Source organism: Panthera uncia, chromosome C2 (assembly GCF_023721935.1).
Source record: "Panthera uncia isolate 11264 chromosome C2, Puncia_PCG_1.0, whole genome shotgun sequence".
Lineage (NCBI taxonomy): Eukaryota > Metazoa > Chordata > Mammalia > Carnivora > Felidae > Panthera > Panthera uncia.
This window is the reverse complement of record NC_064810.1, coordinates 39,702,993-39,715,977: the sequence shown is the minus strand read 5'-3', so window position 1 is coordinate 39,715,977 and position 12,985 is coordinate 39,702,993. Positions and strand designations below refer to the sequence as shown.

General features: G+C 36.0%; 1 protein-coding gene across 2 annotated transcripts in view; it reads right to left on the bottom strand.

The window, feature by feature from the left end:
- ZNF654 (zinc finger protein 654) overlaps positions 1 to 12,985 on the bottom strand; it is a 94,892-nt gene that overhangs the window by 26,319 nt on the left and 55,588 nt on the right. For both annotated transcript variants that reach the window (XM_049628014.1, XM_049628013.1), the window contains exon 3: positions 12,763 to 12,844. In XM_049628014.1, coding sequence (XP_049483971.1) covers positions 12,763 to 12,844 — 82 coding nt within the window. The remainder of the gene's footprint in view (positions 1 to 12,762; positions 12,845 to 12,985) is intronic.

Here is a 12,985-nt window from a genome sequence, read left to right as displayed (position 1 = left end):
CAATCATTGACTTCAAACCTAAAGGTGAATCAACTCCTATATTACTCTAGACACACATACTGCTACCCCTAAAATTCAACTACTGTAAGCTGGCTTTGGTTCAATAAAAGTACAAGACATAAGGTGAGCTGGATGCTAGTCCCTGAATCACTGATGAGCTTTAGCTCTGCTGCTGAGCTCTTGGACAACCCATCTTTCTAGCTGTCTCACAATAGGTGAGGTACCAATCACACAGCCCTTAGCATTGTGAGACCCAGAATTGGACTTCGTGAAATCGGTCTATTGCTAATCTCCTAAACATGGCTGAAAAATAAATACTTGGAGGTCTTGTTAAAAAACAGATTCCCAAGCACCAGTTCAAATATACTAAATCAAAATTTCTAGAGGAAAGCGCTGATAAACTGTATATTTAACAACCCCCACCCCAGAGTCAACTCTGACATACTTTCTGATTATACTTTCTACATTGAGTGTGTACTTTCATAAATGTTTATGCTAGAAAGTATATACTTGTACTCCTATCAATCCTTCTATTAAAAATTAGTCAATTAGCTTAAGTTCATTTTTCTAAGATAAAAATTGTATGGGAGAGTTTTGTTTTGTGTGTGTGTGTGTGCACTTATTGAGGCAAATGCACCTTATTTTAGAGACCATTTTCTATGGGAAATGGCTCTGGACAGGAAATAGAGATGTAATGAAGATTTCATTTGGTTTATTTAAAAAGACATGGGATGGAAAAAAAAAAGACATGGGATGAGAGAACAAGTGAGTTTGTAAGTATATTTTGGCTCCTCCTTCCTTAGATAGTATGGTGGCTTTTGTGGATGATACGCAATTCAAAAGCCTCCAAAGCGAAAAAGGAAGCACTTAAGTCACTATAGAATTCACAACTATCTTTCCTATATATGCATATTATATATATTTTTACAATGTTTACTTAATTAAAAATTTGGACCTGTACATTAACCTAATCCTTTATTAAGTCATCTGTCTACTATCATTGATACCCATCACACTGTGCTAAATGTTCCCTCAGAAACTTCCATTCAACCTTGTGTTTTTGCCAAAGGTAGAAAACAAAACCCTCTCCTTCACTTTTCTTTCAGAATCTATTGTGGTGCAAACTTAATGTTTTGTTCCAGAAGAATTTTCTTCCCTGAACTTGTTACCTCATTAGAATTGCCCACCACCCCCCCCCCAACATGTCTGCAAAGCTGTATATTCAGTGTTCTTGATCTGAACTCCTTAGCATCTCATCATAAAATGAAATTCTTTTTTTTTTCCCAGAGGATGAAATTCTTAATGACTGAACTTCATATTTAAGGATCTCTGCACTTACCTACCTAACTCATTCAGCTATTCAACATCATGAATCCTCTAGCCTGGTCTCCTCCATGTCTCAAATTCATCATGTACTTTCTTGCTTATGCTTTTCTCATATCACTCACTCTTTTTCTCCTACAACTTCCTACAAACCTATTGAAACCTTCCAGTAAACCAATCTAAATACTTTCCTATCTTTCCATAATCCTGCTTTTCCCTGAGAAGCCTGTACTAGCTACCTCAATCCATAATAAAGTTAATTCCTTCTCCTGCAGTACTGAAAATCAGTACCAGTCAACTCTTCTGATATTTATCATGTAAGAGGGAGCCTTGTGTTATTAAGGGTTGACATCTTCTTAGGTAGTTAAAAGCATGTTCAAACAGAGCCAAGAAAGGAAAGGTATACCAGAAAAGATAAATTCTCAATAATAACTTTTTAATCAGAATCGAGTTTTATGGAAATCCATGTAATCAGAAACATTATGCACTATTTGTCTTATTTTGAATGCAGCTTCCAGAGCAAAACTGTAGAATACCATATCAAATTCACTCATAAAGCAAGCTATTGTAGCAAATCAAAGCAAAAAATTTTTAAAAGGTCTTCAATGTGGTTAATGTTATAAAAACAGAGCCTTTAAAATACAGTAAAATCTTTACAATACTTTATAGTATGAGAATGATCATAACTTTTATTATTACACTTCCATTGGTTATCTCATGGCAAAGCATTTTAAAAAGTTGTAAAATTTAAAGTTGTTATGTAGTTTTCTTTTTCAAAAAGATAACATTACACATTTGCTGTTCTTTTCTGTGGTAAGTTCCTAAGGAATATTTACCTAATGTTTTTAAAAAACAAACATTCTGAGTTTGCCCATATAAAGAGGACAGTATAACAATGAAAAAGTTACTGCTTTTCAAAAGAAAGTTATGGAGAAAATCATTTAAAATGAATATTTGGAAGTGTTTACATTCTTGCAGGTTTGCTGTTGCCAAAATCAGTATGTCACTTACAATGTTTGTATTAAAAAACTTAAACTAGAATTTTTTTGTTGAAAAACCTTTCAACTGGAGCATTTTAATGGGCTTTCAGAGTAATATGTTAAAAATGGTTAGTATCAAAACATTGATGTCAGTAACAATAGAAATTTAGTAGTCAAGTTTCAACAACTCTTTGTAATTTGGGTGGAAGGAATTTAAACTCAGTATCACAGTTGAGAAAATTTTTCACCTATGACAACTATTAAAACCAAGTATCAAAGTAAACACCTTAAAATCAGACTATATGACCAAGTGTTAGAATTTTTCAAAAATAAAGCATATTAACTCATACTGCTATCATTAGTTTTTACACTGTTAAAACATTGTTTTACTTTCATTTTTTTAAAATGTTTTTTTATGTTTCATAATGTATATAGTATTAGCACATATCCATAAATAATACATATATATGTACTGAGAATATTCTTTTTTTTAAAAAAACCTAGATGGTTGTGCTATCAGAAGTCTGGACATTCCTGATTTTAGGTATTATTTGTTTTTACATTTGTGTTTGGAATCAAATATAAAACTGTCTCCTTTTTTTTTTTTTTTTTTAACTCACTGGCTTCTACTGATCCTAATATCATGTCAGTTTTCTTTCTTATGTGAAGTGTTTCTTCCTGTTATTTTTACTGTTTACACTCTAGTCTAGGCCTTCATCTGCTATCACTTAGATAACCACATTAGTTTCTTCTTTCTGTCTCTGCTATGCAAGTCTTTAGGAGGTCTCAGAATGTTAGATAACAAAGCATTTAGATAGTAGTATAAGGGCTCCTAGTTGGCTCAGTTGGTGGAGCATGCAGCTCTTGTATCTCAGGGTTGTGAGTTTGAGCCCCATGTTGGGTGTAAAGATTACTTAAAAATAAAATGTTTAAAAAAAAAACAGAAAGTTTATACATAAACATTTCTTTAGGGGCTCCTGGCTCTCAGTTGGTGGACCATATAACTCTGGATCCTGGGGTCGTGAGGTCAGGACCCACAATGGGTAGAAAGATTACTTTAATAAATAAAACCTAAAAAAAAAAAAATTTAGGGGCACCTGGGTGGCTCAGTCAGTTAAGCAGCCGACTTCAGCTCAGGTCATATCTCACGGCTGGTGAGTTCGAGCTCCACATCAGGCTCTGTGCTGACGGCTCAGGGCCTGGTGCCTGGTTCTGATTCTGTGTCTCCCTCTCTCTGCCCCTCCCCCATTCACACTGTCTCTCTCTCTCTCTCTCTCTGTCTCTCTCTCTCTCCTTCAAAAATAAATAAACATTAAAAAAAAAATATTAGGGGCACCTGGGTGGCTCAATTGGTTAAGCGTCTGACTTCAGCTCAGGTCATGATCTCACCGTTTGTTGAGTTCAAGCCCCATCGGGCTCTGTGCTATCAGTACAGAGCCCACTTCAGATCCCCTGCCCCCATTCTCTACTTCTTCCCCACTCACATTCTATCTCTTGAAAATAAACATTAAAAATTTTTTTTAACTTCAGACTATTGTTTTGACATATACATTACTGCAAACACATGATTATATCTATTCATACTGGTTGAGAGTAATACTTAGGCCCTTGTTCTACTTCTATAAACCTCGACTCCACAGGAGCTTAATTTTCTGACCTGTAAAATAAGGGATTATTGGATCAACAATTTCCAGGGTGACTCCCAATCTCAAAATTATAAAAATGCATTAATGCCTATAAATTACATATATTTGATTTTTAAAAATAACTACAATCATGTACTTAGTGAACTGTTTAAGATATTCCATTTGGGACTTTGGAAAAAAAATGAATATTTAAGTGTAAGTAATTGTTCCCTGTTTAACAGACATGATTACATTTTTATACATTTAAAAAATCTTAAGTAATGAATATAAATGTGACTTAAATTAGCAATCAAAGTTTTAGCCGAAGTGGAAGCCAATCATAAGTACAGAAAACCATCAACTGCGGCATAACCAAATTTCAGAATTGGTAATTGCCAAGTTAATGAAAGCATGACCCTATTATTAACATTTTTAAATCATAAATGAAATAATATGGCCAACAGAGAAGTACTATTGTTACTGTTTTACCCTGTAAGACAGAGACCCTGAAGCAGAATTAAGGTGTATGCAAGGTTTACTGGAGTATAGGTTCCCACATAAAGAAATAAATATAAAATCTGATATAGCAGAGAGAACAAAGAGTTAGTCAAGAGAACAGTCACAGTACCAGCAATACTACAAATTGAGCGAGTTAATCTCCAATAAATATTATTGAATAGATGAATGAATGTATCTCTCTGGTTCTCTCTGGTCCTTAATGACCTTCATAGTTTTTCTTTACAACTAAATTTTCTATGATCTAATATTTTATTTGGGAAAACAAACTACTTCAAGCATTAAGATGCTGATAATTCTAGTTATTATGTATTAAGACACTACAGAATCATCTTTCAGTGATAAGTGAATGCCTCAATGACCCTGATGTGCTTTTAGAGCTACTTTCAAAGTGTCAATCTTACTGATTTTGAAGGCACTTACATGCCTGGTCCTGAAAACACAAAATTGCAAAGATGCTCGAATATAAGATCTTTGTTAGAGCTGGATACTATGGTGTGAACAACTATCACTGAACAATGTTTAGTACCCACTTTTTGAGATGACTGTTGGTTCAATGTGTCAGGGTAAACTGGCCTTTCCTGACATATGATGCTGACAGCCCTATCTTTTGGAGGCTTGCTTTTTGGTCCCCTGAGCTTAACTGTCTCATTTATTTATTATATATTTTATGCCTGAAATAACTCTGGGTCTTGTATCTATGCAAAGTGATTATAGAACTTCAACAGTTGAGGTAAAGTGTTTCCTTCTCAGATTATTAAAAACAAAAAATACACAGAGAAAGTGAAATATTTCTGAGGTGGTAATATACAAGATTTATTAATCTTAGTAGTAACAGTTTCAAAAATATAATGAAAAACTATCAAAGCTTTACCCATTTCAACACAAGGTTAATCTAAGGAATATAATTTTTTTTTTTTTAATTTTTTTTTTCAACGTTTTTTATTTATTTTTGGGACAGAGAGAGACAGAGCATGAACGGGGGAGGGGCAGAGAGAGAGGGAGACACAGAATCGGAAACAGGCTCCAGGCTCCGAGCCATCAGCCCAGAGCCTGACGCGGGGCTCGAACTCACGGACCGCGAGATCGTGAGATCGTGACCTGGCTGAAGTCGGACGCTCAACCGACTGCGCCACCCAGGCGCCCCCTAAGGAATATAATTTTTAAAAATTATTTCAAAATCTGAAACTTTAATTTTAATATCAATCTCTTTCATTCCAGTGCTAAATATGTGGCATACTTGTCAAGTATGTTTCTTTCATAGACAGTGAAATCTTTCCCCCATCCCTTTCAATTCTCTTTTTTCTACACATTGTCAAAATAGAATCAACAAGTAAATATTTGATGGTTTCATCCCATGAATGCATTTGTTGATCTGTTCCCCATATCACTGTATATTAGTAACCAATGGACCAGGAGGTAAATTTCAGAAAATATACTTCATTGTTCCTTGTTTTTAGAGCTCAGCAATGATGATACATCTCTAAGAGGGATTCTTTTTTTTTTTTTTTTTTTTTTTTTTTTTTTAACGTTTATTTTTGAGACAAAGAGAGACAGAGCATGAACCGGGGAGGGTCAGAGAGAGGGAGACACAGAACCTGAAACAGGCTCCAGGCAGCTCGAACTCATGGACCGTGAGATCATGACCTGAGCCGAAGTCGGCTGCTTAACCGACTGAGCCACCCAGGCACCCCTCTAAGAGGGATTCTTTAAAAAAAAAAAAAAAAAGGAAAAAAGAAAAAAAAAATTGTCTATGGACTTATTTAGCCTTCATTTGTGTTGGCACACATATCAGTACTAGGGTCTAGTAACTACTAAGTGTTGGAGACACAAGGCTGAAAGTAGTCTCTGCCTACGAGATCTAACAGCCTAGCTGGAGAGGCAGATAGAATTCAGAGGTACTGGTGTTTCGGTACACAGTGAAAAAGCTGGTGGGGGGTGGGGGGTGGGCAGGGAGTCCTATGTAGTCAAAATGTAGTTGAACAGAGACAGGAGAGGAATTCTATTAGAAAAGAAAAAAATAAGGACACACAATTTTGAAACTGCCCCTCAAAATGTCTTGCTCTTAAGTTGACATGATCATAGTCTTTAAAGCCTCTTAACCAGCACTACAAAGGTGGTTTTGAATACTAAGATTAGGACTTTGCCAAATTAAGTCTTTGGGCAACTTATTCCAAGTAGTCTAGGAAGGGAATATAGTCCAAGGGTTTTAGGACAAAGTCAGTGGTTGGTTCTAAACTTCATAGTAGCTAAAAATAAAACCTGGGAGCTATGCTGGTTTATAATGCCAACGAATATACACACTCTGACTTCTTAGGAGAGATCAACACTTGCCCCAATGAAACAGGATAGACATAACTCCTCTCTAGTGGCTGGTGCTTTTACTTTTGATTCTTATTGTTCTTCTCTTTCAACACTATTGCAGTAAGATAGCTTTGGGCCTCTTCTTGTTTGGGAGGTTGTATCCCCTACCTCCTCCCATCTGCTTCCCCCAGTTACCCAAAGAAGGACAAGTAAATTAAAAATGGGTAGAGTCTCAGGAAAGAAAGCTTAACTAAGGGTCACTTCTATTCTGAACAAAAAAAGATCTTTGTGACTTATACATTGACCCCAAGGGATGAGGACAGTTTTCACTGAGGTCAGGTCAGCCTTACTAAAACACATGCCGAGCTCTAGAAGTAGGGCTTTTATTGGTCGACATTTGCTGATTACTCCAGGGTCTTTTTTTTTTTTTTTTTTTTTCCCCTAAATTGGGGCGGGGGGAGCTTTATAACATCTATTTTTCTCTTGATTTATAAAAGTAATACATACTTTTTAAAATATTTTTTTAAGTTTATTTTTATTTGAGAGAGAGATAGAGAACAAGCAGGGGTGGGGCAGAGAGACAGAATCCCAAGCAGGCTCTGCACTGCCAGCACAGAGCCTGATGTGGGGCTCGAACCGACAAACAAACTGCAAGATCGTAACATGAGCAGAAGTCAACTGTCAGATGCTTAATGTAGTGAGCCACCCAGGCACCCCAAAGTAATACATATTCTTGGTTAAAAAAAATATATGTAGACCCACCAATCTAACCATCATTGGGCATTAGTACTTGGATGTTCCAAAGATATTTGAAACTCTGTCTAGAATGGAACTTATCTTGTTTCTATATCCTGTTCTTCTGCCTATAACCACTGCCCACTTAGTGAATGGCACTACTCTATGTGGTTAGTTCAGCTTAGATGCCCAAGAATATACCTGATTCTTCTCTAGCTTCTTTACCTCCATCCAATCAATACCATAATCCGAGATTTTTGTTCCAGATCATTGTATCTGTGCTTTTATTTTCTTTTTCCAGAATCATTTCTAACATTAATAGAATTTTCATTATAGCCATATTAGCAAGTCTACTAATTTTTACTTGTTTCCTCACGTCAGTCCTATTTTTTAATTTTATAACAACTCTATTTGTAAGTTCTTTATTTTGACCATTTCTAAATCAGTGGCATACTTTTTTTTTTTTTTTAAGACTTGTATTTGTTTTGTTCTGCAAGCATTTGGACTATTTCTTTCTGTTGCTCTCTCTCATAAACTATAGAGCTTGGCAGGTGTATTATTAAATAGTATTTTTTACCTTGAAAAACTCCAGAGACATTATTTATTCTTGTATTTGTTACAGTGGAGAAATTCATTGCTAGCCTGTTTTTTGGGTTTTTTTTTTTTCCTTTGTGGGAATCCTATTTTACATGAGTCCTGCATTTGTTGGAACTTCCCTTTATCCTAAAAATTGAAGACTATAATAAGATATGGCTGCATGTAACTATGAATTGGAAATACATTTTTAGAGATCTGTTTCTTTCACTGATTTGTTTTTTTTCTGGGGCTAATCTGTTGCTGATCACCTTCACTATACTTTTAATTTAGTAGTTTCATCTCCATACAATATCTTACCTCCATACATTCTCTAGGATGGTCCCTTCTTTACAATTTCACTTCCAGTTTCATGGATGATACCCTGAACTTAACCAAAGAAAGAACAAAACTGATCTCTTCTTTTTTTTAAACTGTCTTATCTTAACCATGTAATTGACGGTAACTGGTATTAACCTCTTTATTCATCTTTACCTAGAATATCTAGAACAAAGAGCTGCTTTACTAATGGGTAAGTAGGTCTCTGTTGAATCCTTCAAGTTGAACCAAGAGAGAAGTTTAATTTGTTAGATCAATGACCCATGAAGCAGTAAAGAGAAGCTACAGGTACCACACCCCTTTTCAAAAATTTCTAACTTCTGGATATTGGGGCAGGTTCCATTTAGTTTGGGTCGTCTCTTCATTTTTTCAGTGGAAGGAATGCTTTCATGAAGAGCCATACATCCCATTTTTAATATTGGTAGCATAGTCACATCAGTATTCCTGTTTTGTGGGCTCTGCTGCACATGTGGTACACTTTCAAGAAGCACCATCAAAAATGAGACCGGCCCCACACCTAAGCCCCACCATCTGGTATTTCTTACAGTCCTCACTGTTATAAGCTGATGGAGGCAGGGGACAGATAACATTTGGAAGGTCTCCCCCTTTCCAGGTCTCTCTCCCCTATTTAATCACATTCAGGTAACCAGGCATTGTTTGGTTCATTGCTCCAGATGGATTCATCCCTGAGTACTTGATATAGAGCCTCATCCTAGTTTCCAACATTCACAAGGAATTTTGTTCTCATATTATTTTTGTCATTTCACTGGGAATCTAATTTTAATTACATTAATGGGTTTTGGAGATCTAGTAGATGAATTCAATTACTAGGCTATGGAAAGCTCATCAGCGAACAGATTCAAAATAATAATGATGAAGTAGGAGCATCATATAAGAAATGTGTCACCTTTTTGTTTTGAGGTAAAGAAGAATTATTGGAAGCCAAAAGTTAAGAAAGCAAACTTTTAGAAGCAGGCAAATGGAACATCTGGCTCTAAGAATGAATTTCCTCTTGGAATAAGGTAGAAAGAAAATTATAGTCAGTCGATAAGAAGATTTACAATTTCTACTTGAGCAGCTCAGGTTTTACGAGATCAGAAATTCATGGAAGAACAGAATAAATTTAAGGGCCAGGTTTTGGTCTTACTGTGAGAACAGAAATCCAGGTAGTATGACTTCAGAGCCCACACCCTGACAGAAAGGATAATTAACTCAAATCCAGCAAAGAATGTTAATCTCTTGCTAATTCAGAGTGTGGTCCAGGGACCAGTTCCTTGGCATCACTTCTGAGCTTGACAGAAATACAGACTCTCAGGCCCCACCCCAGAACTATTGAATCAATATCTGCATTTTAACAAGATTCTCAGATATCTTAAAAGTATGAGCAGCATTATGTTTGCCATACTTATGGTAGAGGAGAATGAACAAGAACTTAAGCTGGTATGAATCTTTATGAAAGGTGGACAGTAATGAACCACTTGGGGAAATAGAGTTTGCATTAGCAGAAAATCTAAAAACATTTCAAAAGCTGACACTGGGATTATCACTAGACTGTGAGATATGTCGAAGCCTGGGAAATTTACAAAGCTTAGCAAACACAAGGGTTTTTGGGAGTACACATGATGGACTACATGCCGGCCCTTCTTGGGTCCTAAGGGCACAAGGGCACAGGCATGGAAGCACCAAACAGCAGCAGCTCAGTTCAGAAAATGGAGGACAAGATGGGAACAAAAGGTGAAATCTCCTGGGAGGCAGGAGTTACAGGCTCAAGAAAATTCAGAGTAGGAAGGAAGAAAGAAGTAGAAAGAAGCAACAGCAACAGAAGTAGCAGAACGGGCCTAGAGGTTTTAAAACCAAAAGGGAACAAAAGGAGGGGTAGCCTTTAGAATTTAAGCAGGAGCTAGAAAAGGATATAAAACCAAGAACTCTTGGAAACCCTGCTCAAAAGAAAAAAAAAAATTTATCCCTTCAGAGATGTTATGATTTCACACATTTAAAGCATAATTCAAACACTGTGACTCATTTACTCTATAAACACTTCAGCAGTTTCCATTATCAGTGCTCATTTAATACCTCCTTGAGGCATTTCCTAACTACCTGATTTACAACTGAAATCTTCTTCCCCAATAACACCATGCCAGCGCTCCATCTCCCTGGTCTGTTTCATTTTTCTTTTAGTCATTTGTTGCTTTCTAAAATAATCTGAAATGGGGACGCCTGGGTGGCTCATTCCGTTAAGCATCTGACTTCGGCCATCAGGTCATGATCTCATGGTTCGTGAGTCTGAGGCCCGCATCGGGCTCTGTGTTACAAATTCTGTGTCTCCTTCTCTCTCTGCCCCTCCCCTGCTCACGTTCTATCCCACCCCCACCTCTCTCTCTCTCTCTCAAAAATAGACAAACATTAAAAAAAATTTTTAATAAAATAAAATACTCTGAAATTTACAAAGATTTGATTTATTGTCTGTCTCTATACCAAAATTAAACTTCACAATAGGACAGTTTTTCTGGTTTTGCTTACTGCTGTTTTTCCCAGAGCCTAGTGCCTAACATATACAGAAGACTCAACACATATCTGCGTAGTAAAAAATTCAAAAATGGATTGCCAAAAACACAGGTATCAAAGGAAAAATGGACTAGAAAATTACAAAGTTTTAAATACTGAATACAAACTTTAATTAAAGTGTAAGCTCCACGATGGGACACCTGGCTGGCTCAGTTGGAAAAGCATGAGGCTCTTTTTTTCTTTTTTTAAGTTTATTTATTTTAGTAATCTCTGCACCCAACATGGGGCTCAAACTCATGACCCCGAGATCAAAATAATATAAGCTCCATGGAAATAGGTAGTTTTACTTCTTTTGCTGAGTGTTAAGAATGAATAAAGTAGAATATGTAATTTACCTAGTTTCATTGATTCTAAGATGCATTTTTTTTCTTTTTTTGTATTTCTACAACTGTAAAATCAGAATATGTTTTATAGCCAATGCTATCTTAGAATCCAAGTCAGCCTGGTGATGGTCATGCTGTGGTTGTCATTCTGCATCCATGGACATTTAAAGAGCATGAAAACTTATGACTGAGAATAAAATCCACGAGACTAGCAGAGCACTCTTTTTACTTGTGAAGCAAATGGTATGGGGAGGGTGTAGGGAGTCAATGTAATTTAACAACACTCTGAAGCAGGAGTCAAAGCTGGCTGGTTAAACAGAACCATAAAACCAACTTAAGCTTTTAAAACCCCAGTGCCCATGGCTCTTAGTTCTTTTATCAATTATTTTAGGAAATGCTACTTCATCAACACTTTTGATGCCACTGAAGACAAAAGGGTGTAGAAAAACAGACAGTGAAGACTTGGTGGAAAAACAAATCTAGAGTCAGATTCTGAATGTGAGGAAGTTTTAGATATATGTTAGCCAACTAAGTCTGCTCCTAATTTTCCTATTTTTATGTATGCATTGGAGTGAGAAATCATAAAAATCTATTTTAATTCAGTCTACAAGATCTCTTTCAATAAATATAAAATAAAAATTCTAGGTGAGAGAAAGTATTGCACGACTTTTCTGTTATTAAGCTGACCTCCTTCCCAAAGATGGACAGCCTTTCTTATTAACACACAATAGAAATAAATGTGAGATATGACATCTGAACACCTTACCCCTAGAGGGAGCTCAAAGTACATCTTCCTTTATTCTACCCAGAGAATAATGATGAGATAACGCCAAGGACACATTAGTGAGCCACAATACTAGGAACTGCTTCTTAAGTAAATGGTAAAAAGATCAAATGTTCTTGTGTCTACAGTTGAGGTCTTGGATCTTTGGCATTCCCTTCTGGATTTACTCCCTCCTCTCTTGTAGCATGTGCCAAAAACAAACAAACAAATGAATAAACAAACAAACAAATTACATATCTTGCGAAGGCTATTAAGAAAATAAATGAGAAAATTAGGGTATAGCCAAGGGGAAAAAGTGACATGAGACAGCCTGCTTTTAGGCTAGGCAAGAAGAGTCATTTTTTTTTTTTTTTTTACTAGGGCTGAGTTCTAGATTGGATATGAAACCAAAGTCTTTATCAATAAAAAGTGTGAGTGTATGTGCAGGATGTGCTTAGGAACCCACAAGGGTGGTAGCAGCAGGCTCTGGTCTAGCAAATATAGAATTGGAAACTTAATTTGAACTGTTTTTAGAAATAGAGCTAAAAGTTAATTTTAAGAACCTTCTTTTTCTGCTGGTATAAGAGGATCCTAAGCATTGCCATCTTAGTAAATATAAAAACTTACAAGCAACAAATAACCAATATACCATTTTTAGGGGGAGAATCAGGCATGTGTTAAATGTAGACAAAATGTGAAGGAGTAAACTGTTTTACCTGGAATGATCCAAGAATATCCTTTAGTGGCTCTTCATAAAACTCATCTCTTCCAAAGAACAGCAGCAACTCAAAGAAGCTCCTAGAAAGATTAAGTAAATGATAATGTTCATTGCTTCTTTAACTGTTTTGCCCCAATTTAAAAGATAAAAGCTATGTAATATCAGTTAGTTTTAAAATAACCAGTTTTGAAAAATTATATTGATATTTAAAACTCATGTTG